Genomic DNA, 27,507 nt, shown 5'->3' with positions numbered 1-27,507 from the left:
CTCCCATGTTATCCCTATGGGGAAAACCACAAAATCTCTCAAATTACCACATTTTTATGTTTTACACTTTAACGAAGTCCTCCTAGTGCGTTTTGCCCACCAACCTCAAAATTGGTGTACGTCCTCTAGACAAGTGGGGCATCTAAAATTATCCAAATTTTAAGGATAACTTTTACGGTCTCTGTGCGACGGAGCCGCAAACGTTTCCCAGAATTCTGACTATTTGGCCTTCAGAGTGGTCTATAAACAATAGAGTTTTTCCAAATGACATGATATTTTGAACAAAAGTCTAATTTGCCATCCTGATCATAAAAGTATGAGAGCCAAAGTCATATTTTGTACGGCGTAACCGTAGCGTTGACAGAAACATCCCATGTTATCCTTATGGGAAAATCGTAGAATCGCTCAAATCACCACATTTTTACGCTTCACACTTTAATGAACTCCTCCTAGGGCGATTGTCCGATCAAGTTCATATTTGGAGAATATCATCTACACAAGCGGGGCATCAAAACTTATCCATATTTTGATTCTAAGTGCTACGGTCTCTGTGTGGCGGACCCGCAAATATATGTCAGAAATGGGAAAACAGCGAAATCTCTAAAATGACCACATTTTTACGCTTCACACTTTAACGAACTCCTCCTAGGGCGATTGCCCGATCAAGCTCATATTTGGGGAAAATCATCTACACAAACGGGGCATCAAAAGTTAGTCATATTTTGATTTTAAGTGGTACGGTCTCTGTGCCGTGGAGCTGCAAATATACTGTCACAAATGGGAAAAACGCCAAATCCTTGAAATGTTCACATTTACGCTTCACACTTTAACAAACTCCTCCGTGGGCAATAGCTCGATCAAGCTTTACTTTGGGAAAAATCATCTACACAAGCGGGGCAGCAAAAGTTATCCATATTTTTATTCCAAGTGCTAAGGTCTCTGTGCGGCGGCGCAGCAAATTTGACTGACACTTGTGTTGATTTGCACTGGATTGGCCATGTCCAATGTGTCCCCGTCTGTCAAGTTCTTTTTTAATTCAACACACAATAAGGGCGCCATCTTTATCAAGTCGAAAGCGCAGAGTCGGAAGGCCGGCGGCCCGCGAGGGCCGTTGGATGCCGCTTGCGGCTTTAATATTCTTTCTTCTTTCTTCTTCTCGGGACCAACCCCCCTATTTTTCACCCAGTGAACATTGACGAAAAGTCACAAAAATGTTCACACCTCTAAAAATCGTGCCTCTCTACATTCTGGCTATTTCCCTTTTCTAAAACAAAAAAAATTGGCGCGTCAGCGCCCCCAAATGTACCAAAAATGCATTAAGAGATGGGAAATGACCCAAAAAAAATCTGATCGTAGAATCATGAAATTTGGCGCCGAGGTAGATGGTGACAAGAGAAGTAAAAAATATTATTACGGCAACGCCGTCCGCCCAACCAAATGTCGGCTATATTGCTTCAAAAATGGCTAAACATGACTTCGGAGTTTTTCCAAACGTCGTACTTTTACGAACTCCTCCCAGGGCGTTGGCCCTAAAAAGCTGAAATTTGGTGAAAATGCTACTGAGGAGTGGGACATCAAAAGTTATCCAAATTACATTGATACCTCTCACGGTCTCTGTGCGGCGAAGCCGCAAACTGTAGCTAGAATTTCAGAAATCTCCCATATTTAAAATTTCTGCCGTTTGCGCAGATAAAGTCAGAATTGCGTCAAATAAGAATCAGTTGTTAAACTCTTTGCCCTAAACCTACTTGAAGTGAAATAAATTCATTTGGCGCCACAGCGCCCCCTACAGATTTTATATGGAGGTTAAATGTTTAGTTTTGCGAAATTATATGAAATTTGACACACAACTCAATTTTGGCATCCCCATCAAAAAAGTCAATGAGACCCATGTCATAATTGTTATGGCGTTGCCGTAACGATGACCGAAACCTTTCATGTTATTCCAATGGGGAAATCGCCAGAACATGTTTACACTTTAGACTTTCACAAACTCCTCCCAGGGCGTCAGCCCTATTAACCTGAAATTTGGTGAGACTCATCTTCAGGACCATCAAAAGTTATCCACATTTTCATTCAAAGAGTCACGGTGTCTGTGCGGCAAAGCCGCACATTTTGCCAAGAATTCAAAATAAAATAGCTTTTTGATGGTAAAACAAAGGGGAGAAGATGTGACAGCGTCACAGATTCAGCAGTAGGCGTAATAAAAGGACAATTGGGGCGCGTTAGCGCCCCCTCCTCTTGCGGCGTGGCGGCGGCGTGGCGAGGGCCGATCATTGCCGCTTGCGGCTATATTTTATCTTTATTTTTCAACACTGAAATTGTCCCTCTTCTTCTTCTCTTCTCTTTTTTTCGATTGAATATGCCGTTTAAGACTGCTGTTTTAATAATGGTGGCTTTTTTCATTAGTTCCCCTGAGATTATAGATATTTAATAGTTTTAAGAGCTTTTGCCTGCGCTTAGTCGACTAATCGATGCAGAGAGGAGGTCTTCAGTCGACTGCTGCCCTAGAAAATTGCTCAAATCTTGACAATTATCCTAATACATTTACATAAGAGTACGAGTCATTCTTTTTGATCATAGCGTTTGTGTTTTGTGTAGATACTTGTCCTTGATGACAGAAAATAGGACATATTTCAAATCTTATCTCATAATTACGTTTGCATAGGGTTAATCTCACAATGTACTCATTAGTATGAAGAGTGTCCCTTACATTGCTCTATTTGCATTGCCAATGAGTTTCACGACGACAGGATTAGCCCACCTTGCTAATGGATTTGCTGGTCAGTGGAATAAAAGAACAAAAGGACACCAGCTCTGGTTTTGTCATGGTTTTTGAAAACTTTGTGTTCTGGCTTGTACCTGCCATTCTCTCACTCACACAGCACCAAAGCACATTCTCTCTGGAGTCTGGCCCACGCTGTCTGCTTCTCCTATCACCTCCTGTTACACACAATAGCCTTTTCATCTTCACTTTTCACTATCCTCTGCACAGTGGCTCTCTGATATGAAAAAACATGATTTCCCTGCAGGCTGCTAACTTCTCGCTTTTAAGGGAAGTCAAAATCAATTAGCGCAAAAGCACTACAAGGGCTTGCATTAATCACCCCTTTACATAAACATAATGCATTCTATTATTGCTCTGATTTATTCCTGGTCTTTTCTTATTTAATTTTTCTAATTAACAGATGGCATTCCTGTTGCCCTAAAGCTGTGCTAAAAGTTTTACTATCAAGATAGATTTATTTAATATTTGCAGTAGATTAAATCTAGATGTGGATGAAAGTGAAACAACATAAAGGGGCCGTGAATCTGGAGAGGCTTCAAGTTAGTCCAGGTCTGAGTTCACGTTGGTTCACGAGGCTAAATGAGGACACAAGTCATGGTCTATGAGAGAAAAATAAATGATCAGAGCAATATTCTGTTCCAAAGAAAAATGTCACTAGAGCAGTCGCCTTACGGGGCCTTACGGACAGTTTTGATTTGATCAAAAAGATAAACCGTTTGATAAACCAACAAGAAAACAAACTGTTCAATAACTGTCCCAGAACATCCCCTGTCCTCACACTCTGTCACGCTGCAGAAAGGGAACAGCATTAAATCAGCTGTAAACATGAACTCTTGGGCTCTGTACAACACTGTGTAACTAGATCATTTGCAATGGCTGAAGCCATTGCTGGAGTGTCTGCGTCTCTCCCTCTCTCCCTCCCCCCCTCTCTCTCCTCCCTCTACTCCTCCTCTCCCCCTCTCTCCTCCTCCCTCTCTCCCTCTCTCCCCCTCTCTCCCCCCTCCCTCTCTTTCTCTCGCTCTCGCTCTCTCTCTCTCTCTCTCTCTCTCTCTCTCTCTCTCTCTCGACTGGCTCCGTCACAAAAGTCTAAAGAATAAAGCCTAAAGAATTACGCAGACACTCATAATGCCCCATATATTCACTGGGGAAAAAGTGTTAACACCTTTGCAAATTCTGCAAAAAGTACAAGTTGTTCAAATGTCAAAAGTAATAGCACACGTAATACTGTGAAAGCGATTGTAATGAGGTATAACATGTTGAAATCGGTTGAAGCGTTAAGGAGTTGAAACTGGCTAAATGGAAAATCATGGAAAATATGATAATAAAAAATGCGTGACATCACTCAAAATACAAGAACATATAGTGCCTGCGTGACATCACGCAGACACTCAATGATGACGTAAATGCACAATGTACTGTATAATGTAAATTGCCCACATGAAATATGCTAAAAAATGATAAAATCTTTGTGAATTAGATGAGTGAGATGGGAAGCAATAATTGTAACTCAATCTTACATAATTAATAGAATATTTCCGGTCTTCATCTTTATACAGACTCAATGCTCGTAAACGATCCCTGTGTAACTGTAGGACAAATACACCTCACTTCTTCTACTTTAACTATCACACCCATTCTGTAAAGTTTTGTTAAAGCCCAATGATTGAACTGCCACTGCCACACTTTGTACTCGGTGAATAAATGTGGCGGTTTTGTGGGCTGGCGTCAGCTGCCCTTTAGTACGACCGGGAAGGCTCCTCACACTCCGGAGTCACAGGGAACGATGCCGCTATGTTTTGCTTTTTTAATGAGGCTCGGTCAATTCCAGTGGCGGGATCAGTGGCACGTACAAACAAGCGTGGGAAACTCGGCTTTAGCATGGCAGCCTTTAAAGTCGGAGCGGGCGCAGATCACATTAAGTTGAACACAGCTTCAAAGACGAGGTTGTTGCACACTATTTGGGTGTAGCGATGTCAGAAATATCTTGGCATGTGTTTCAAGCCGCAATGTCCCACTTTTTTCTTTTATTTATTTTTTTTGGAGCTGGGGAATGGCAGAGGTTTCGGCACCAGGTAAAGGTGCGTGTGGATAGTTTGTCTCACAACTTTTTGCACTTTTATGGCTGTGAGACAAAGACCCCTACACCCGTCTATGCAACCGGGAATATAGTCGTACAGGGCTAAAAATAATGCAGGCTTTGAAATAGCCCTCCAGCTCTGCTTTGGAAAGCGGCTGCCAAGTGAACAGGGTCAAGATTATTTAGTGAGAGGACCTTCGGGATGTGCCATTGCCGCTCTCGCCGATCCCCGAACCCCTCCAGACTGTGTAATTGCCCGGCTTTTGGAGGACTAAAAGGGTATTTGGTGTGTTTGAAAGCAGATTTTAAATGTCCACGGTGCTGAGTTAGAGTAAGTGTTTTAGTCGTCAGTTTCAAATGTGTTTAAGCTTAAGAATACTGAACATCCACTGTATTTTAACACACTGTTTCCCAACCCAGGGTACACCAGCTCTTTTTAAGCGGGTACTTTGAATGTTTCAGATTTTAAACAAAGGTGAAATTGAAAAGTATGTGAATAAAAAAAAATACTTTGTAGTAAGATTATTATGTAAATCAATAATCATACTTGTTTAGAAGCAAAATGTAGTAGTTTTAATGAAATCTATTCCAAAAATACCTCTAAATGTAAAGAATATTTTATCTAGTAGTTTTGTCTTGTTAAACTGGTCACAAAGTTGAGGAATAGTAATGTGTTAGATAATGGGATTTTAAAGATTTTGTTGAAATGTGGTGTTTTTGATATCCCCAGCACTTTGTAGTAAAATGAAGGTTTTGAGGATTTTGGACATCAATATCATCAGAAATAATTGATAGAACAGATTTATTTGATTCGTTCCTGAGTTAGGGAGTAGTCAGAGTGTGGGATAAACGGATTAAATCAGATGACTACATCGACCAATTCATTACTCAAATTAGCATTCTATATTGTTAAATGGCGGCCTGTATTTCTAATTAACATCTAATCATTACAGACATGAACAGAGCCTTAGCAACCAACACCGACTTGTCTCTAAAAGATTTTTCACACATGGGTTTGAGGCTGTGCGGTCCTCAGAGCGCATGCGAAGGCCTCTAAAAGAAGCTGTTTACCTCTCTAAAAGTTCTAAAAGCTCATAGACTGGAGCATGAACGAGCCTCTGAAGATTGCGCCGCTTTGTTAAAAGCAGAATCATGCTTCCCACGTAGTAATGCCCAGCGGCCTGTAGCGGCCACTAAAAGACACCGTGACTTCAGCCGAGCTTCAGCAGCAGAAGTGAGGGGAAAACAGGCTTATTAGGATATATTTTAAAACAATCTATATATAGTTGTGACACACGGTCATTTTAGATTTACTGGCCATTTTACTGATTTTACTGATTGCCTTGATATAAACAGCAACAAAGTTTTTTTTACTTCATTCACGTCCATAACAGGCCTTCAAAATCCTCTAACTTCCTCACCTGCTTTAACCTCCTGTCCAATTCAGAATGACTCATGGCTAATGAGAAATTTCACGACTGTCAAAGAGTGAGGCTGAGCGACTCTTAGTTAAATGTCACTGTGTTAAATAATAGAAAAAGCTCGGGGGGTATTAAGCCTGGTAAACTTGCACTTCATTTCAATAAGGTCCTGTTGAAGAAGACGTCTACAGCATGATAGATAGCCCTATATGCGAGGTGAGGTTGTCATACTAATGTCCCTCTGCAGCCCGAGGCACAACCGTCTCCACTTTATTCAAAATACTCCATGAATTTGCCCCAAGACAAATCTGCCCTTGGAATAACGAGTGAAGGCAGGGAGCGATAAAGTCTTCATCATTGTGCACTTTTTCCTCAGTGCTTTTGAATATTGATGCGCCATTAAAGGCCAGAGCTGCCATGTTGACACAGACACACTGCTGGATAATTAATGTGGCATAGATTCAGTTATGTACTCAAGAGTAATTGGCTTAAAGTAAGCTAACTGCCGGGGCTAAGTCGATGCTAGGTGGATTATTGTAATGTCTGTAATGAGTCACGGTGATTACATCGGTTAATGAGAGCTGAGGTTATTGGTGCAGACTGACAGGCGGCTTTTGGTACGATCGTATCTGCCAGACTCTGAGTCCGACTGAGACGGGTGCAAGTCAATCCATTAGCTCTACGGTTCAAAATTAGCATACCCTTTGTGAGGGAGCGACATTGTCATACATTCAGATAAACAAATGCCAATTCTCTTCATTCATTCATTTAAATTTATTTATAACAGGGAAAGATTAAAATACAATCTGTCTGAAAGCAACAACAACCACATTAAGAGCAGACAACCACAGACACCACAAAACCCACACAACACACACTCAAACAATATTCATGACCAGTTTGAACCCTCAGAGAAATATACATCATTTTCAAACCCATTTCAATTACAATTTAAAGGCTCACTCTGTAACCTTTCTAGTGGAGGGTCCGTTAACTGTTTGTCTTCTTGGAGATGTTATTGCTTTGCTTGGAATATTCCACAGTGTGGTATTAAATCTGTTGCCTCCATGGTTACAGGTCAGAGCTGTAGAGCGGCGAGTTGAGTAAGAATAAAGGATTTTCAGGTTATTTTTTAAGCAATCTAAATGAGGACAAGCAGGTAATCGACCCTCCACCAGGAAAGTGACATAACGTGCCTTTGAAGGAACATTATTGTTGACAACATTATCAATGACAACATGACATTATGCACCCAGTAGACCTTTTGATGCGTTTGATTGCGTTTATTCCTCAAACACGTACTAGGAGTTGTGTTATGTTTAATTCTTGCTCGTTAGTATTCCAGGAAGTGACTTGACTGGTTCCGATGAGCAGCCATATTTTTAGCATTACTTAATCATCCTTTCTCCTGTGAGTGAGTCATTCTGCCTTCCACTGGAATACAATGGAAATTGGATGTAATTGATTGTAAGTTATGTTACATAGGTATATAACGTATATACTTATATACATAAATATATATATATATATATATATATATATATATATATATATATATATATATATATATATATATATATATATATAGCCTCTTTTAATACAAACCTACATGGTTTATTCATATTTGCATAGATTGGCCTGTATTTGACGCACCACAGGTACAAACTATGTGGGCCATGTGTGTTTCTTCCCTAATTTGTCCTACTCATCACCTTAATTATGCAGCTAAGCCTGCAGTTCTACTGTTATCTATAATATTATGTGTGCACCTAGAATTGAATGACTGACATTTGTCAGCTTTACACATGTGTAATGCACTCACAAATCCACTGTCATGTTTATAAAGTGATACTCACACTAACAGCAGCACGTTTCAGGCCTCATGTGCTACAAATGTCATCTTAAAAACAAACCTGCTTGGGGCAGACGCACTAAAACTCACCTCTCACTCCCATATGTAAATCAAATACAGGACCTTCAGGACTCAAGATGATAATCATCCAAAATTAGCCCCATGACTCAACTCAAATCCAGAGCTCTCTCTCTCTCCGCCCTGAATTATTTACCAGACTTCTGAATGAGGCTGTATCGTCTGATTATTTCGCGCATTGATACCCTTTATATCCCCACCCCACCGCGGCAGGATGTGGTCCGGGATGACGAGTGATGTCGCTGGCGTGTGAATGCGCTTTTTGAAAATTGCGATCCTGTCAGGAGCATCCGAGTACCAGGCCCCTGTGGCTCGCCTCTCAGGAGATGACTGCAGTTCACAGTTTGTATCAGCGCTTTTAAGTGTCAATCCCCACGGCAGATTAGAAGATATCAAAGATTTCTGTGTCAAACTTCTAATACTATCGTGGCTGAAGATGCCATTGAGAAGCTTTGTGGTGACACGTAAACAGTCTGTAGATTATATTGACACCAGATGAAGGGGATGATTTGCTCATTAATGCATATAGTGTGTATTTTCCAGCCTCGGTCTCTTGCTCATGGGTTAAATTATGAATGCACTTTTATTTGTTTACTGTGTGTTGAGGCTGAGCAATGTGCATAATTCATCTTGGCTGACAGGAGCGACAACAAAGCAGGCAGACGCAGCGGAACAGCATTTAAGCAGAATGCAGCTTAACAAGGGTCTTGTCAGGGATGTAGTTACTCAAACACTGTAATCGACTTTCTCACAATGAGCGAACTTTTGGTTGAAAAAAGGAACAAGACTTTCACAGACCGAAACAACTTGAAATGAATCCTGGGCCAAATTGGATCTTGCTTTTTGATGATGCTAATCACTAAGAGTGTGTGTGTCTGCTGCAGCTCTGCCGGTTTTCCATTACCAGACGTGGTTTTAAATGCATCACAAAGACTGGGCTCCTCAAACCTAATTACGTGGCTTTGTGTTTCCTCCCTAGTTCTAAGGGATGATTTCCGCCAGGCCCCCAGTGATGTGGTGGTGGCGGCCGGAGAACCTGCCGTCCTGGAGTGTGTGCCTCCCAGAGGTCACCCCGAGCCCAGCGTGTCCTGGAAACGCAACAACGTCCGAGTCAGCAGCAAGGATGACCGCATCACGGTGAGTCAAGCCATAGTCAGAAATAGGAAATGAGAAATAAAAGTAGAAGTAAAAAGTAGATGGATTACGGATGGAAAATAAGAAGTAAAAGTATGAGACGTATTATAGACCCCTTTTGGTAGGTCTGCTGACAACAAAAAATAGAAAGAAAACAGTTGCAATTTACCATCCCTGTTGTATTTATTTCTTTTTATTTCTATTTATTTTGATCTCTGTTAGCTCTGAAAGCACAGCTATTCATTTTGCATCTGCTTGTGTAAAGAGAATTAAGACACACAAATAAATCAGAACTTAGGAACAAAAGCAAACTGAAATTCATAAGAACTGACTGAGTCAAGAATACATTTACCATGATAAAAAAAGAGCTGATTTCAGTCCTATGCTATTGAAGTCTTTGTGGGAAGGCACTGTGAAAAGAAATATTTTGGCCAAACATGAAGGTGCAAGATGACACATTTTTAAAGCATATCCACAGTATTTGGCTCAAATGAAAGGAACAACAAATTGATTTTTTGTTGTTGAATAGGAAAAGGAACCACATTTCTAGCTTCTTTTATTGGCATTGAGATATGTGTTTAGTTTGAATACCCAGATTTTGGACACTGAATAACAGGCAGACACATATTCGTCCAAACGTCTGTCTTTTATAGACAACAGAACTTACTGCGATGATGTGTTGTTATTGTGTTACCAACTGAGCTGAACGATTGTTTCTCCCCTCAAAGTCTACCATAGTACTAAAGTACTAACTCAGTGATGATCGACCAATTCCTCTGCTTCATTGGCAGTAAATAGTACTGCACTATTTCTGCTGTTGTAAAATACTAGTCTCTTTAACTATGTTGTGTGGTATATATTTTTCTTTATCTCTGAAAGGAATTGTTTTCTTGAATGTCTTTTTAAATGTTGGCTCTACTACAGTGAGAATTAATACATTTTTATTTAGATGCGAGGTGGAAAGCTGATGATTTCTCATACCAGAAAGAGCGACGCTGGCATGTACGTGTGCGTGGGCACCAATATGGTTGGAGAGAGAGACAGCGATCCTGCCGAGCTCGTGGTTTATGGTGGAGTCCCTCTGTTTAATTCATATTCTGCAACAGCAAAGTGGTTGAACTATACTAAAGTTTATAATATACATGTCTATGTTACAGAGCGGCCTGTGCTGGTGAGGAGGCCCGTGAACCAGGTGGTGATGGAGGAGGAGAACGTTGACTTCCTATGTGAGGTGCATGGAGACCCGCCCCCAACAGTGAGGTGGCGGCGGGACGAGGGAGAGCTGCCCCGCGGGAGGTGAGTCTACTGGTGAAATGCCCGTCTCACTGGTGGATTGTGTGACCTAGAAAACTTGGGCAGAGTGCTTGTTAATTATTTCATGCCGTTCTATCATTTATTACTGGGCAGAGCCCTATGTGGCCACTTCATGGGTTCTTCCCACTAAAGGGAATATAATATGTGTGTGTGTTTATGCTTGTGCATTTGTTAAATAATTATAATCTCTTTCAGGACGGAAGCTTGTTTTAATTTTAAATGGCCAAGCCCACGATATAATATGCTCTGAACAAGGTATATAAACATTTCACATAAGACCATAAGAGCCACAACAGGCAGATGTTTTGTTTGGCGTCTGTGAACTGAAGACCACATAAATGAAGGCCAAGCTGAACCCCATAGGCACTGGTCTATCAATTAAAATGGCTTCTGTTTGTGATTTCAGAAAAATATCTCTATTCCTCTCTCTGTTTGTATGTTCATGTTCATTGGTGCTATAGAAAGATATTTTCTCCATATCAAGTCCTCACTGAGATACTGTAATCGATTCACTGCCGTTTCACAATCTGCTTTAAAGCAGCCTGAGGCTGATCTTGATAAGGCACGTTGTTCCACTTTTTGTGATAATCTCGATCAAGTGCAAAAGGCATCATAGCAACAGGTTGATTGACGGTGAGACAAACTGAATTATCTAGTACAGCTGTTTGATTTTCTTTGTAGATTAATGCAGTGTTTTTACGCTTTGCCTCTCTTGGTAGATGTTTCATTATCTCTAATTTTCTTGCTTCCAGGTTTGAGATCCGCAACGGTAACAACCTGCGTCTGTTCCGCGTGAAGGAGCAGGACGAAGGCACGTACACCTGCACATCTGAGAACAGTGTGGGCAAGACGGAGGCTTCGGCCATGCTGCAGGTCCATGGTGAGACAAACACACTTCATGCATATTAACCAAGGAGAAGTGCTCACACCCACCAAGCCTTCTGGAACACAGAATAACAACCTCTGTTCGGAGCAGTGAATTAATGCTGACTTTAATTTAAATAGCATGTTACATTTATCTGAAAAATCAGACAAAACATGACTCTGACTCAAGCGTGCATGAAAAACCCTCACTGCACCTACATACATACTGCACAGTCACGTGGTTCAACGGCGTCAGTTCTATTTCCTGTCCTGTTTGTATCAGTGGATCGTGCAGTGGTGCTGTCAGGAGCTTATGCTAAACCGTATGGATTACTCAGTTTGACAGATGTTTGGGAGATGTGCGCCCTAACTCAGTGCCAGAGAGCGGCCGTTGTATTAATAAGGCATGACTCGCTGCCTCTTTATCTGTCTCCTCTCAAGCATGCTGTTCTGTGTGTTCAGCTCCAGTGGTGACATGCACAGTCATATTTCCTTAATTTATACACTCTGTAAAGCTTATTCTATATATATATATATATATATATATATATATATATATATATATATATATATTTTTTTTTTAAATCAATTCAAGTGAAGCATGTCAGATTTATTTGCGGTGAGGATTTTGCAAGCAGATTCACCCTACAATAATAATGCCATTCACAAGTCCCCAGTTTTGTGTTAGTGGTAAACAGGTATGTCCGCTGACTCGTCGTGGTGTTTAAACTGCTCACAAATCCTGGTGTGTTTTGTGCCAGTTGCTTGGTCAGAGATGTTTTCCCACGCTGTCTTTTCAGTAGGAGTGAACTATTAACACTGATTGTGGATTAAAATGTACCCTTTAAACTGAAATAAGGATGGCTAATGCTGCTACAGGAGTCACATGTATGTTGGCATATGGAAAGCAGGTGTATGAAGCAAAAACACCACAAACAGGATATTTTGTTGTCTACAGAGGAATTAATTCACAAAAATGATTGCAGTCTTTGCAATTTGCTAATTGTGATGTCAATTCAATTAATCTCGCAGCCATCATTTCTTGCATTTTTCCATGTTTGGTGGCTAGTTCACGCTTGTTTGTTCCCCTCAGTGATCATATGTGCTCATATTTATGCACCCTCCAAGGTGTCTCTAATGGCTTTGAAATCTGTAATCGCTGTGTAATGGTGTGGAGCTTCCATTAGGGGCCTGGACGTAAATGACATGGCTGTTGCTGCAGTTACACGTTAAACAAGCTTCAGCAACTTACTGTATGGTAGATTAAAAACTTATCAAACTCACATCTCCTTATGGATCAGAGGAGTGTCTGAGGAAAGTGATACGATCAACAAAGCAGCAAGAAACAATCATTGCAGGGACCAAGTTTAATTTAGCTCCCCCCATTTTCAAAGTTTTTATTTTATGTCTAACAGACATTTTAAATGTACAACAAAAAAATAATTAGATGTATAAGTGTCAAAGATGTCCTGTTTCACAACGAATGAGTCCGCTGCTCCTTACGTTTTGAGCCAAATTGTTTTTACACTTTAATTTGTACTTAGCGGTAATGGCCAAAAGAAGAAAAAAAAGTATAATGATGGAAAAGAGCATTTCTTCTGTTAATTCTATTAGACATTTTTTTTTTAAAGCACTAAATTGTGTCAGCTCTACCACCCATGGATGTTCATCACTCACTCACATTGAGGTGATATTAAAAAATCAATAAATTAATTAAAATAGAAATGCAGAGTATCCTAATACCTATTGTCAAAAGATATGTTGGTAAAAATAAAATGTTTGTTCCATCTTATTGCAACAATATTAAATTGTAGGTTGCGCAGATGAGAATGGCAGAGATGTGGATTCCACACTTCCACATGCAGTAAATGTAGGGCCTTACAAATGCTTTTAGACTTCTTTCAAGAAGTAGGCTTTAGTTGTTATTACTCACATTACGAGAGTGTTTTCACCACAGTGTTGTTTTTTGGGACTTGTTATCCTGAGAATTTTATAAATGATAAACAATAAAGCCAGTACAATTTTGTGTGTTTTCAAAACAATATTTATAATATTATCAATAGGTCAATGTATTGCCCACTTCTGTATCGCACATACTAGACATATTAAAAAGAAAATATCTTAAGTGTTGGTTGCTGATAAAGTGTTGGACGTTTTTTTGGACATGCTCTTTTAGTGGGAACATTACGACATCATGGATGAGTCAGCTCCCTCGTGTGTTGAGCCAAATTCCTTGGTGCAGCCAAGTGTGAGTGTACTCCTGTGTTCATGGAGAGGGTCAATCTGGGCTACTGCCACTGGTGCACTGCCCCAAGTGCGAACAGGACACTCTAGAGCCCCAGCGCAGCCCGATGGTCAGTGTAAATCTAATGCACCCATGTGGAAATTGGTATCTCTGGCTGGGCCTTGTCTAAAAATAACTCACCAAATGTCACTAGAATGGCAGCCCTTTCGAACTAAGATGATTAGTTTTCTTACAGAGGACACAGGGGTGAAGATGAGACGGGTGATGAAATATACAGTGCAGCAATATATCAAAAAGCACAGGAGGCTAAAGAGAAGCCCAAAGCATCAAGCGTGTGAAGGCCATTGTTGAATAATATAGTGTTACATAGGAGAGCTTGTATTGATCCGAGTACGCTTTTGGCTACTACTGTGCATATAATGAATAGACTTTTCTCTTCTACTTGCAGTCCCTCCCCAGATCGCCTCAAAACCCAGAGACCAGATAGCATCCCAGGGGAGGAGCATCTCTTTCCAGTGTGGCACCACCGGCAACCCCCCACCGGCCATTTTCTGGCAGAAAGAGGGCAGTCAGGTAAGAAACACGGGACGCAAGGGCCTCAGCTGCTAATGCAGAGACAGAACCAAATAGATTATACACATTATACATAATGTTCTTCTTTTAGCGCTTTATCTGTTAATAATGTTTGGTTTATTATGCATCTAGTACCCATAGTTTACCCTTGTATGAAAATAAAAACTACAAACTTTAAATTATTTTACAACTGATGACTATATAATGCATTCAATGTTTAGAATTAGAACACTTTTCAAATTAAACTAAACTCCATTGAAGTCAATTAAACCGCAGTGAATGATTGGAAAACTAAACAAACAAGTGGAAACTTGTAAAGTGCATAAATTCACTATGATTATTTCATTATGTTCAGTATGTGACATTTTTAATGTGACTTCTTGATTGGACATGAGCAGCATAATGTGACATATGTAGAGTAGTTCCACAATTGTTACCTAGCAACCATATTCCAGTCAAGGGCCAAAATCTTAATAACTTACACAAGAGTTACACTTTTATTTCGGTAAATTACTGGTTGTAGTAAGAAAAATGTGTGAGTTGTGTTGCTGCTTGATGGAATGTTGCTTATTAATAACATTTCAACTACTATCTTTTCATATTTCTTCTCAAACTGCACCTTAGCTGATAAATATTTATCACAGGTAGTATCTCACCAAAGAACGTAGTAATGTGAAAATCCCTCATGCAGATAAGTCCAAAAGTGGTGGTTATTTTTGTCTGATGGAGTGGATTTATTTCCGCTAAAGGGATCTTCACTGTTCTGTTTACCACGGCTTTGATTGAAGATGACTTACTGAAAGATGAACAGGTTTTGTCTGATTCAATCCAAACCCACACTCTCGCATACATGTTTTCGAAATTGCGAGTTAGTGTAGCAGTAGAATTTGCATTTGGCTCAGATAACCGCCTGCTGACAATGTGTTGGAAGACATTGCCGGACTGTGTTGACAAGAGATGCTTTTTCCACTTGTGCTGAGAAAAGTGGATAGAGATGAGGAAGAAATGGCAAAAGGAGAGTAATTATTGGTTTTAAAGTACATTTAGCACTGTATTAATGTGTGTGAAATATAATTAGTGTTGTCAAATCATCAGAGTTAGTTACAATCAATTAAACCATGATCAAACAACAATTGTCAAGTGTCCAGTTTCATGAAATCAAACTGTCTGAAAGTAAAGTTAATCTGACCTAAATATTTGCTGTTTAGTTAACTCTGCCTTATTGACATTTAAATGCTGATTACATAATACATAGTGATGTCACAATATAAAATGTTAGTGATTATTGTGAGAGAAAAACCTCACGATCATGATTTTTGAGATTGTTACTAAACGGTGACTCTTTCATTCTCGTTGTCTAACATGTTTGTATTCCTCCAGTTTGTGATCGTCTTTTACAAAATGTAACTTTCTGAAAGACCAAGTAAAGTTAAATTTGGAAAAAACAATCAGCTAAAAAAAGTGTTTAGGCATTTAGGTCTATTTTTTGGACTGAAAATCATCTCCAGACCACTCACTTTTGGATAGTTGTTTGCACAGACTTTTATAATGCAGATTACTGTGTATTTTGGCGTGCAATAGTAATGTTCCTTAGTGTTTATGTCTAAGGAATAAGGCGCTGGGCCAGGTGTGGATGCGTCTTCAGGGCAAACCCATAGAAAACACTGTCCTGCTTCTACACTGGCCTTTGCTATAAATACCCCGTTGACCTAACACAGCAGCTGGGATGAAGACTTGAAATATTAAAAAACTCCAAACAGGAAGTCCAAGCACACTTCTTTTTCCTCCACAGGCTGACATGGCATGGCTTTACTGTTTGCGGAGCTTTTTGCTGTAGTTGTAGTTTCTGTAGGATTATCTGTCGCCCTATAACCTTGGTCTCTCCACTGAAGTCTAAGCCTCTTATGAGAATGAAAGAGATGGCTGAATGGCAGGGAGAGCAGCCCTCCCCTGTGTCGTGCACATCCTCTCACTTACACAAACATAGTACCAACCAAACACTGTTTTTATCCCACTGTTTTAACTGTAAGATGATTTGAAAAGATATACTAACAGTGAAAAGTGTTGTGTCGCGTTCTGAGGTCTGTTCAAAGAAATCTTTTCAGTCCAGAATCCCCGGCTATTACTTCCTTGAATTCAATTAATTGGTGTGTTTTATCTTAATAGTGTAATAAGCACATTTTGGTTATGCAACGAGATAAGCTGCTAATTTAGAGTTGGTAGAATTGCAATTAGTATTCGGGTGCGCAGTCATTTCTACTTTTTGCTTATTCAAATTAAAACTATTTCACTGATAACATTCCTTCTCTGTGCTTCAGTTGTTGCTGTTCCCTGGCCAGCCGCCCTCACAATCTGGTCGCTACTCTGTGTCTATGAGCGGAGAGCTAACTATCAGCGACGTCCACCCTGAAGACTCAGGCTTCTACATTTGCCAGGCGATAAGTGTGGCGGGGAGCGTGCTGACCAAGGCGCTGCTCGAAGTGGAGGGAGGTGAGAATCTGTCCAGTCACAGCTAAAAGATTTATTCTTATGCTTATTCCTGCTGGCTAATGAGCGGAAATCATTGTAATGACTTTGTAGAAGCACAACAATGAGGCTTGCAGACCGGAGATGTTAGAGACCACAGACTGGATGAGCAATGGGTTCTGACTTAATGTTCTCCATGGATAGGAAGCTTTTAATCATTCGATTTAGGACTATGCTTGTGTATCCTAGTGTTCTTCTGTCTACTGAGCATTATAGCACAAGGACATGAGGTGATTTTTCTTCAGTCTTTATTCAGTAAGTTAGGGAACTGTGTCTTTCTGCTACTTTTGAGGACTAGGCTCACAATAATATCAAAACATTATTGATTGAACAATCAAATTGTAAATGTTTGTGTCCGTTCCGCCTTAGACGTGTCGGGCAGCAACACAGTCTCTCTGTCTCTCTCTATATTGTCTCTCTATTTTGAACTACTCTGCAAAACATAAAATGTCCCGGGGAACAAACTCTGCAGTTTAAACCTCTTCAAACATGTTCTGAATTATATGAGATTCTTGTGTTAGTTTAGCACTTCATATTTCAGTCTTCTTTCAAATGTTAAAACCAAAATTGAAAATCTAAACGCAATTCCTTTTTCCTTTTTTATTGTCTGCATTGTATAGTATGTTTTACTTCTGTATTTTTATAATGATGGTTTATAAACAACAAATGAATGAGTTGCTCACTGGGCGACAGTGGCTCAGTTAGTGGTGGAGTGGTCGTCCTTTGAATCCTGCTCTCGACATAAACGTCCATGGTAAAGCGGGCAGATCCACTGAACCACAGGTTGGTGGTGCAATTCCAGCTCCCTCAGATGAATATTGTTGTTGTGTCCTTGTGCAAGACCCACCTCGCCCCAGTGTCCACTCGTATGCCGTTTTACCATTGAGCCATGTCTAATTCCGTCAATATAAAATAATACGTCCTGAACAAACCAATGCCTGCTTTTCTACTCTCTTGCCATCGCCTGTGTTGTGTCCTCTTCCTCTCAGGTCCCTCTGGTCGAGTTCCTCCCATCATTCGCCAAGGCCCGGCCAATCAGACGGTGTCTCAAGGTTCGACGGTTCAACTGCACTGCCGTGTCATTGCCGGCTCCTCTGTCAAAATTTCCTGGGAGAAGGATGGGCAAACACTTCAGGGGAGAAAAACACGCCTAACCTTGATGGAAAATGGCACGCTGCAAATAACAAACATAAAGGTGGGTGTATTTGTGTGTGTGGGCTTGGCTTAAGTGGAACTCATTTATCGGAAAGGGCATAAAAAGACTTCTGAAAAGCATTTAGGCTTAAAAAGAAATGGTTCACACTGTGCTGCATATGGTTCAGTTCAGTCTGACCTTCTTTCACTGACATCCTACATTCTTCTATTATAACTTTTCTTTGTGAAAGGTGAGACTGAATTTTAAGGAATCTCTTTTGTGTGAATATGGGTTCATGTGGTGTGTAATTGAAGTGTAAATGGATGGGTATGTTTATGAATGCTAATGTGTTGATGGCAGAGATAGTTCTAATAATTCAAAATTCTACATTTAAATATGTCTGAATGGTAAATATATTTGGATGATGCTACTGCTTTGTCCAAAACCTTTCAGACTAAAGGTACTGTAATTGGCCTGTAATTGGCAGATTTTCAAACTAATATTGTAATGTTGTTTTGTAGATATGCAAATGTATAGTTCATTGTCTACAATAAAATGCTGCAACAAGAACTGATTAAAAATTAACATGGAAAAAATATACATTGTAGACTTCCAAATAATTAGTCTGATACTGAAACCTCAACTAAATCATTTTAAGACATGTTTTAGTGCATTTCTGTTGGACTGTCATGATATTGTCTGACTATCAGGATTCTCACAAAAAAGATCAATATAAGACACACATTTTTGTCAATATTAGACCAGGGCTGGGCAATTATCTTCCTCCGAGGGCCATATTCGAATCCAGGTAAGCAGCGGAGGGCCAGTGTGAATTATTATTATTTTTTAAAAATTAAATATCAAATAAAATATCACTTTTCTGTCAAATATAGGCTAATGAATCTATTATTTAATTAATTTAATGTCATCTTTATTAAGGATACAAGTGCAGACAGATGTTACAGACAGTTAAAAAATAGAAACTAAAATCTTTCTAGGGGCCGGATTGAAACATGTCAAGGGCCACATCTTGCCCCTGGGGCCACAAATGCCCAGGTCTACTTTAGACAAACTCGTTTTGGGACGTAAATACACAAGACATTTCAATAGTAAATTGGCACAAGTGACTTAATGTCTACTTCTGGATGATTGAGGAGAGCTCAGTGGCTGCTCAACTGAAGGTCAGCAGCTGCACAGCGGACAAAGCAAATTCAGCATCATTTGTGTAATAGATACAAAATCGTTAACTGGCTTTCAATTAAAAACTCTTGCATGAACTGTGTGCTTATTTGCCTCCTCTGTCATCCTCCAATGTCCTCATAAAACTTGCAATATTAAGGTTTGGTCCAGTGCACCGGCGAGGCGGAGCAAATCTGCCATGCCAATGTGCTCAATGGAACAGAAGACATGCATTAGTGTGACATGAGGGGCGACGAGCTGGGACAAGACAGAGACACGGAGATGATGAGGGACTAAAAATATTTAGCCTGCCCGTTGCCCCTTCCAATATCAATATTTCAGCTGCAGCCGCCATCAGCTAAGGAAGCTCGCCTGACCACACGCTGCGCCGCCGCTCTGTCAGCCAGAGGTCATCGCTGCGGAGGATGACTTCATATGGGCTGATGAGCGACTGAGCCAGGACGAGCCCGAGCCAGAGCCAGGACCTGCGCACGCTTTATAGAATGAGCAGAAGGGCAGGTGCGGCATGCTGCACTGCTGTGTGGTTTGGAACGATGAGACTCCAGCAGCAGCTTGGCCCAAGGTTATTTCTCAGTGTAGTCTCGCCGTAGTTTAATGGCACCATATAGTCCAGAGCGGTGACTTTTAGACGAGCCCTGTATTTCACTTTTAGCCAACAATTGCGTTTTCCCTCCCCTCAGGACTCTGATTCTGGGATGTACACATGTGTAGTGTCCAGTCCTACAGGGGAGTCGACCTGGAGCGGGGTCCTGACTGTCAAAGGTACTATCAAACATCCTGCTACATGTACTGTATGTGTTTTTGTCCTGTTTTAGTTGTATTTGTGGGTGTAATAGCTGCTCTAAATAAAAGCAAAGAAACAAACCTAGCGAGACAATCATTATTAAGTATTTTAGCAGGAATAATAGGCTTAAATCCTAAAATGAATACATGTTTATTGCATAATACAATTAGTGTAATAGCATGTAATATAATAATAAATGGATGGAACAATCTTATGCCAGGCTCCAAGTGCAGCGGGCCGAAGTGTCGTGAGTTTGATTCCGACAATTTACTACATGACTTCCCTTCTCTCTCATCCCCCATTTCAAACTGCACTTTCCTGTCAATAAAGCCTACAGGCCACAAAATCTTATAAAAAGTAAAAAGACAATGACCTGTGAGTACAAAATTAGAAGTAGCTTGCACAGCTACAAGAAGAAACCGTATGAAGTAAAAATGTTATAATTGCATTCTGTCACTAGTTGTATTTAAGTCCAATAAGCCTTTCTTATACATTGCTGTTCTAGAGAAGGGGATTTTGTCGGTGCCCAGAGCGTCTGAGTTTATCCAGCTGCCCGGGCCGCCACAGAAGCCCATAGTGACCGAGGTGACCAAGCACACTGTGACTCTCACCTGGCAGTCCAACCCACACGAGGGAGGCGCGGCCGTCACCTCCTACATCATCGAAGCTTTCAGGTACAACTCTGCACAGCACACGTTGTCATAAATGACTGATGTGACTAATATTCAGGGAAATACTTGGTCGGATAAAGTCATGCCCTGGGCCTCGATCAGTGGACTAAAAGGGGCGTTGCTGCCTAAAGCTACGAAAACAATCATGTATACAAAGAAGTGCTATCAAACAGCGTCAAGGTAGATAAAAGTCACACATTACACTTAAACTCAAGCTAAATTGTGTCAATGTTTCTTCTTTCTGCTGTGGTTCATATCAAATATAATAATTAGTCAACTAAACAACCAAAGACCTACAGCCAACCTCAAGATGGTAGGATTTCATTAAAAAAATAATGATTTATATACGTTTTTATGTTAAAAATATTGACAAAACCTTTTATTAGTCGACAAAAAGTTTGGTCGACTAATTATACCATCGACCAATTTATCAACTAAGCGATTAAAGACCAACAGCTCCACTAATATATTATTATGACTCTGTCCAAAGACATCTTGAATGGAGCCAAGTCTTAATGTCTCATTGTACAACATAACTGCCTCCCTTTTAGAGTGAAAATAATTGTCACAATTAGACACAATTCAAATGTTTGGAATCATACCGTTTCTTTACTGCAGATGAAATATTATTCAGCCATTGCAGTTCCCACTTCCCCGTGAAGTGAACCGCTTCTACTACAGTGGTTTGCTGGCATCTCTACTTTGTCCTGAGGCGATGGGAGGCAATGGGAGGCAATGGGAGGCAATGGGAGGCAATGGGAGGCAGTGGGAGGCGATGGGAGGCGATGGGAGGCAGGGAGCTCTGGCCCAGTTGGAAAGTCCACTTATTCCACCAGTAGACAAATACAAGCAAGAGTGACGAAACAACAGCGGCCGCATACTGAACTCTCAAAGTAGCATTCACAGCATTCAATAGAAGACTAGTAGAAACATGTAGTAGTAAGATAAGATATTCCTTTATTGTCCCACATGGGGAAATTTCATAAATTTCATTTCGTAGTAGTAGTAGTAGTAGTAGTAGTAGTAGTAGTAGTAGTAGTAGTAGTAGTAGTAGTAGTAGTAGTAGTAGAGTCAGTTTGAAGCCATGGTAGTTGGTTGTAACAGAGTATGTAGCATTAAACATATACGTTAATAAGTGCATCACAGTGAGCTGAGTATAGAGTGTGATTTGTGGCTCTCATTATGTCTGCCATGCACCTCTATGGGCTGATATCTCTTCTTTCTTCTCTGTATTCATGTGATCTATCCTCTCTGGACCTTTTGAGGTGGCATTGTTTTAGACCTCCTCATCAAAAAATAAATAATGTGCCCCTGCAGGACTATGAGATATAACAGACGCACATATATATTCACAAAGAGGAACTTTGAGATTTATGTGGCCCAGTTGGTCTAATTGTGACTTGCCTGAGACTATAGTGTTATCTGGACGAGTGTTTAATATTCATTATGCACAACGCATCTGTTTTTACATTCAAGTGACTTTTTAGGGATGTTTTTGGCCCAAAGGTTTTATTGTATTGTACAATAAGAAACCAGGAGGAAGTTCAGTGAAATTAGGTCTGTCACAATAATTACTATATTGACTTAAATAAATATTAGCTGGAACAATATATTTGGGAGTGATTATTATGCATCTTCTTTGCTAACGGGAAAGGTTTTGTTATTTTTGCTGTCGTACGATAAGATTTGAGGTGTAAACGGCTTTAACTGATTCATTATCTATGCTAATAATACTAAAGTGCTTCATTCTGCTTTTTTATTGCAGCTCATGTACATTTGGAAAAGTGTTTATTGGGGTTTTCCTGCTTTAGAGTTATTGTGTCATGGGAATAACATAATTGCAACATTTTATTTACTTATTTTCCATTTATTTAATTGGGTAAAAAAAAGACATTGAAATCAAACCTCTTTTTAAAGGGTGTCATGAGCCAAAGTGGGAAACTTGCAGCACGTAATTATAAAACTAATTGCACAACAGAGGATTCGTAGCATATTATCGTTTATCATGTTATTTTCAACTGTAGCACCTATTTTGCACCTAAATATGTGTTACCATGACAGGCAAACAACTTTTCAAATGCAGTTTTGTATTGTTTTAATAGATTATCTACACGTTTTTTCTGCACAAATATGTGTGTATCATATATGCCATTATAACTACGCACTATATAATCAAGAGTGAAACGTTTTGCCAATAGTTTACCTTTGTTTTCTGCAGCCAATCGGTGGGCAGCACCTGGCAGACCGTGGCGGACCAGGTCAGGCAGGAAAGGCACACAGTGGTCGGACTCCTTCCCAACACAGTCTATCTTTTCATCGTGAGAGCGGTCAACTCGTACGGCCTCAGCGACCCCAGCCCCATCTCCGAGCCCGTCCGGACACAAGGCAAGTGACGCAGCGACCATCTCTGAAATTTCACAGAACACTTTGTAGTTTTGCCTTTCTTTCTTTCTTTACGATTCGGGAAAAAGATAGCGTGTGCTTGCTACAGCTGAAACAAAGATTATGTTGGACGGGAAATGATTTGCATGCACAGTCGCAAAAAACTAATTGCTTTCTCAGTGTGATACCCCTCTGCCCTGAGCGATGTTGAATTTCATCAAAGAGTTTTCCTTTCCTGTTTTTTTTTTCTGGATTGTGGCGTTTTCAGCTGTTTCAATTATTGTTATAGATGGGAACCCGACAGAGCAGGGCGTTGACCACAGACTGGTGCAAAGGGAATTAGGAGAGGTATCTATCTACCTGCAGAAGCCTGTGGTGCTGTCTCCAAACTCTGCCAGGATTTCTTGGACGGTGAGTTATATAAATAATTGGCTTTGTATACATTTAACTTGGCTCACACTTGAAGGACAAGGCTAAACTTCTAAACTTCATATTGTCTGCCAGAAGTGGGCTTAGGTAGCACACAGCATCTTTACAGCTCAGTAAAGATGATAATAGCATTTTTTTTTGTTGAATTAGTATTTGTTTGTTTTTCAAATAAAATGAAATAAAAAATAAATAAATAAATAAAATAAATAAAATAAATAAAATAAATAAAATAAATAAAATAAATAAAATAAATAAAATAAATAAAATAAATAAAATAAAATAAATAAAATAAACAAACAATAAAATAAACAAACAATAAAATAAACAAACAATTAAATACAATTAAATACATTAAATTAATTAAATACATGGAAAAAATAGAATAAATACAAAAATTAAATAACTGAAACATAATAATGTTTCGTTAATTTTTTTTCTCTCATGTTAATATAATTTACTTACCTTGTAGTATGAAGTGGGGTTGTCAAAAGTATTGAAAATCAGCCACCAACGGAAACTAATTGAAACACAATAAAATAAAAAAAAATCTGATTCTCATTGTGGTATCAAATTGGGTATTGAGAATCAAGTGTGTTTCTCAGTATTGAAGTTTGAAATTTCAGTAGTATTTTGACAGCACCAGTACTGTAAACTACCAGGAAATATTATTTGTATTTTTGTAATTTACGTTTCAGTACCACTTACATCCTATTACTCTGCTAATATTGTGGAGTGATATCATAAATAATACTTTTTTATTTTGTCTATTGTTTTTCAGGTTGCTCGTCAATCCCGCTATGTTCAGGGTTATCGTATATTTTACCGCTCCATCGGCAGCTCTTGGCTCGTGCTGGATGTAGAGGCTACTTCAGATCAAAGCGCCATCTTGCTGGATCTCATTCCAAGTAGAGATTATGAGGTCAAAATACGGCCTTACTTCAATGAGCTGCAAGGTCACGACAGCCTCATGATACTGCTGCGCACACCTGACGAGGGTAAGCCAGGCCGCTGTGGTGTAGTGCCACTACTACTGCAGTGTTACTAATCTAAGTATGTTGTATCAATGTGAAATGTGACTTCATCTCTCACTAAAGACACGCCTGGAGAAATAATCTGGTAAATCTGTAAAAAAAAATCGGTTATATCGGTTAAAAACGGTTAAAATCTGTTAAAATGTCCAAAAGTGAAGGGGAAGGTTGTGTTTCCCAACCAGGGTACGCAAGCAGTTTTTTCAGATTTTAAAAGAAGGTGAAATTGTTTTTGAATGAAAACTGTGCTGTTGTTATCATTAAAACATGTACAAGTAGTACCGTATTTTCCGGACTATAAGTCGCACCAGCCAAAAAATGCATAATAGAGAAGAAAAAACATATAAGTTGCACTGGAGTATGAAATGCGATTGCAAGTGTGAAAATGACAAATGATATCACATATAAGTCGCTACGGAGTATAAGTACAAGTATATAAGTATAACTATAAAATATAGCCGCAAGCGGCAATGATCGGCCCTCGCCACGCCGCCGCTGCCACGCCGCAAGAGGAGGGGGCGCTAACGCGCCCCAATTGTGAATTTGAATTCTTGGCAAAATGTGCGGCTTTGCCGCACAGACACCGTGACTCTTTGAATGAAAATGTGGATAACTTTTGATGGTCCACCCCTGAAGATGAGTCTCACCAAATTTCAGGTTAATAGGGCTGACGCCCTAAGAGGAGTTTGTGAAAGTCTAAAGTGTAAACATGTTCTGGCGATTTCCCCATTGGAATAACATGGAAGGTTTCGGTCATCGTTACGGCAAAGCCATAACAATTATGACATGGGTCTCATTTACTTTTTTAATTGGGATGCCAAAATTGAGTTGTGTGACAAATTTCATATAATTTCGCAAAACTAAATATTTAACCTCCATATAAAATCTGTAGGGGGCGCTGTGGCTCCAAATTAATTTATTTCACTTCAAGTAGGTTTAGGGCAAAGAGTTTAACAACTGATTCTAATTTGACGCAATTCGGACTTTATCTGCGCAAACGGCAGAAATGTTAAATTTGGGAGATTTCTGAAATTCTAGCTACAGTTTGCGGCTTCGCCGCTCAGAGACCGTGACATGTATCAATGTAATTTGGATAACTTTTGATGTCCCACTCCTCAGTAGCATTTTCACCAAATTTCAGCTTTTTAGGGCCAACGCCCTGGGAGGAGTTCGTAAAAGTACGACGTTTGGAAAAACTCCGAAGTCATGTTTAGCCATCTTTGAAGCAATATGGCCGACATTTGGTTGGGCCGACGGCGTTGGCGTAATAATATTTTTTACTTCTCTTGTCACCATCTACCTCTGCGCCAAATTTCATGATTCTACGATCAGATTTTTTTTGGGTCATTTCCCATCTCTCAATGCAGTTTTGGTACATTTGGGGGCGCTGACGCGCCAATTTTTTTTTATTTTAGAAAAGGGAAATAGCCAGAATGTAGAGAGGCACGATTTTTAGAGGTGTGCAAATTTTTGTGACTTTTCGTCAATGTTCACTGGGTGAAAAATAGGGGGGTTGGTCCCAAGAAGAAAGAAAGAAAGAAAGAAAGAAGAAAGAATAATATTCCGATGCGAAAACAATGTTTCCCATTTTTCAAATATCATAAACTATACATTTTCGGAAAGCGCTCGCGCTTTCCTACCTCATGGTGTGGGTCCCTGGTCACTGACGGGTACTTTCGTTAATTTTGAGTGGGCTCCGCCCACTTTGTGTTTTTGGCCCTCTAAACAGTAATAATGTTAAATTTTTGCATTACATGCTTATATGCACGGAACATGCAAGAGATGGGGAACGTATTCGTGAGCTACTTAGCGCAAATGAGTGCTTTATATGGGGATGTAAAGTGCTCGTTTAGTGCGCACTTTTGCACGGGCTTTGCCCGTTTACAACGGTAATGTTCCATTTTCCTACTACTAATTAGTATGCACGGGGCGTGCATGAGTGGAGGAGTGCGTTAGTGAGTGTTTGGAAGTGGGCGAGCGCTTCGCGCTCGATTTCGTGCGCACTACGTGCGCACTTTCGCAGCCGTGCTTTGCACGGCCTTACGAGATTAATAGGCCTCTCGCCAGCTTGTGGCGCTCGGGCCTAATAATAATAGTATAAGTCGCACCCCGGCCAAAACTATGAAGAAAGGTGCGACTTATAGTCCGGAAAATACGGTAATTAGGGCTGTTGGTGATCAGTGGTGTTTAGGACCACCAAAACTTCCATTAGTCGACTCATTATTTTATTTTATTTCGATTGTAAGGATTTGTCAGGGAAAGCAGCAGAAAAGGAGAATGCATGGAGTGAGTTAAGCGAAGATTTTGGACTTAAAGTGTTTCTTAGTACTTACTTGTATAAATTGCAGTTGTCGTCTTGTAAGTGCTTAGGGTTAGAAACGTTTTGATTCACGCCGCTTCCCTTTTAGTCAACCATCGATCAACTTGGGCTTGTCTTTAGTGGACCAAGAATTTCTTTAGTTGACGACGGCCATAATCATAATTGATGATATACCACTAAATTTAACATATTGGTGGCTCTGAGGGAATGATTGTCTATGTGAAGAACTTTGCATGCTATGAATAAAAAGCGCTTTATGGGAGTTTTCATAAGAGTGTTTTATTTGTTTATTTGCTTACTTCCTGAGTTAAGGGGTACTCAGAATGTGAGACAAAACTTAGGGAATACTTAGGTTGGGGACCACTGGTGTAAGAGGATGGTTGTTGTCTTACATGCTCTGGTCTTTTTTGACTCTTAACCCATTATAAAGCTGATTTATTTGTTTTTTAACTGCAAAATTACATATTTTACACAGTTATATGAGTACAAAATGGAAGGCTCTTTCGTTTGTCTGCAGTGTTAAGTGGCCCTCCTCAGGCTGTCTCTGTGGTCCAGCTCACCAACAGCTCCAGTATCAGCGTTTCCTGGGAGCCTCCAGCACATAATGTCCAGAGCGGCATTGTTCGCGAGTACAAGGTGATGCTAGCCCTCTATTTTCTCTCTTCCTCCAGTCCAAAGATATTAAT

The 27,507-nt window shown here is 40.0% G+C and overlaps 1 protein-coding gene across 1 annotated transcript in view; it reads left to right on the top strand.

Annotated features, from left to right (window-relative positions):
- LOC140379500 (roundabout homolog 2) overlaps positions 1-27,507 on the top strand; it is a 75,684-nt gene that overhangs the window by 24,114 nt on the left and 24,063 nt on the right. The window contains exons 3-15 of the mRNA XM_072464209.1: positions 9,196-9,353; positions 10,300-10,420; positions 10,508-10,646; positions 11,417-11,544; positions 14,222-14,346; positions 16,665-16,836; positions 17,862-18,067; positions 19,888-19,969; positions 20,497-20,665; positions 22,881-23,047; positions 23,334-23,455; positions 24,252-24,468; positions 27,339-27,457. Coding sequence (XP_072320310.1) covers positions 9,196-9,353; positions 10,300-10,420; positions 10,508-10,646; positions 11,417-11,544; positions 14,222-14,346; positions 16,665-16,836; positions 17,862-18,067; positions 19,888-19,969; positions 20,497-20,665; positions 22,881-23,047; positions 23,334-23,455; positions 24,252-24,468; positions 27,339-27,457 — 1,925 coding nt within the window. The remainder of the gene's footprint in view (positions 1-9,195; positions 9,354-10,299; positions 10,421-10,507; positions 10,647-11,416; positions 11,545-14,221; positions 14,347-16,664; positions 16,837-17,861; positions 18,068-19,887; positions 19,970-20,496; positions 20,666-22,880; positions 23,048-23,333; positions 23,456-24,251; positions 24,469-27,338; positions 27,458-27,507) is intronic.

Source organism: Eucyclogobius newberryi, unplaced genomic scaffold (assembly GCF_026437365.1).
Source record: "Eucyclogobius newberryi isolate DKJ021-1_F unplaced genomic scaffold, fEucNew1.0.hap1 SCAF_10, whole genome shotgun sequence".
Classification (NCBI taxonomy): Eukaryota; Metazoa; Chordata; class Actinopteri; order Gobiiformes; family Gobiidae; genus Eucyclogobius; species Eucyclogobius newberryi.
The sequence above is the reverse complement of the archived record's forward strand: the minus strand, read 5'-3'. Positions and strand labels throughout refer to the sequence as shown.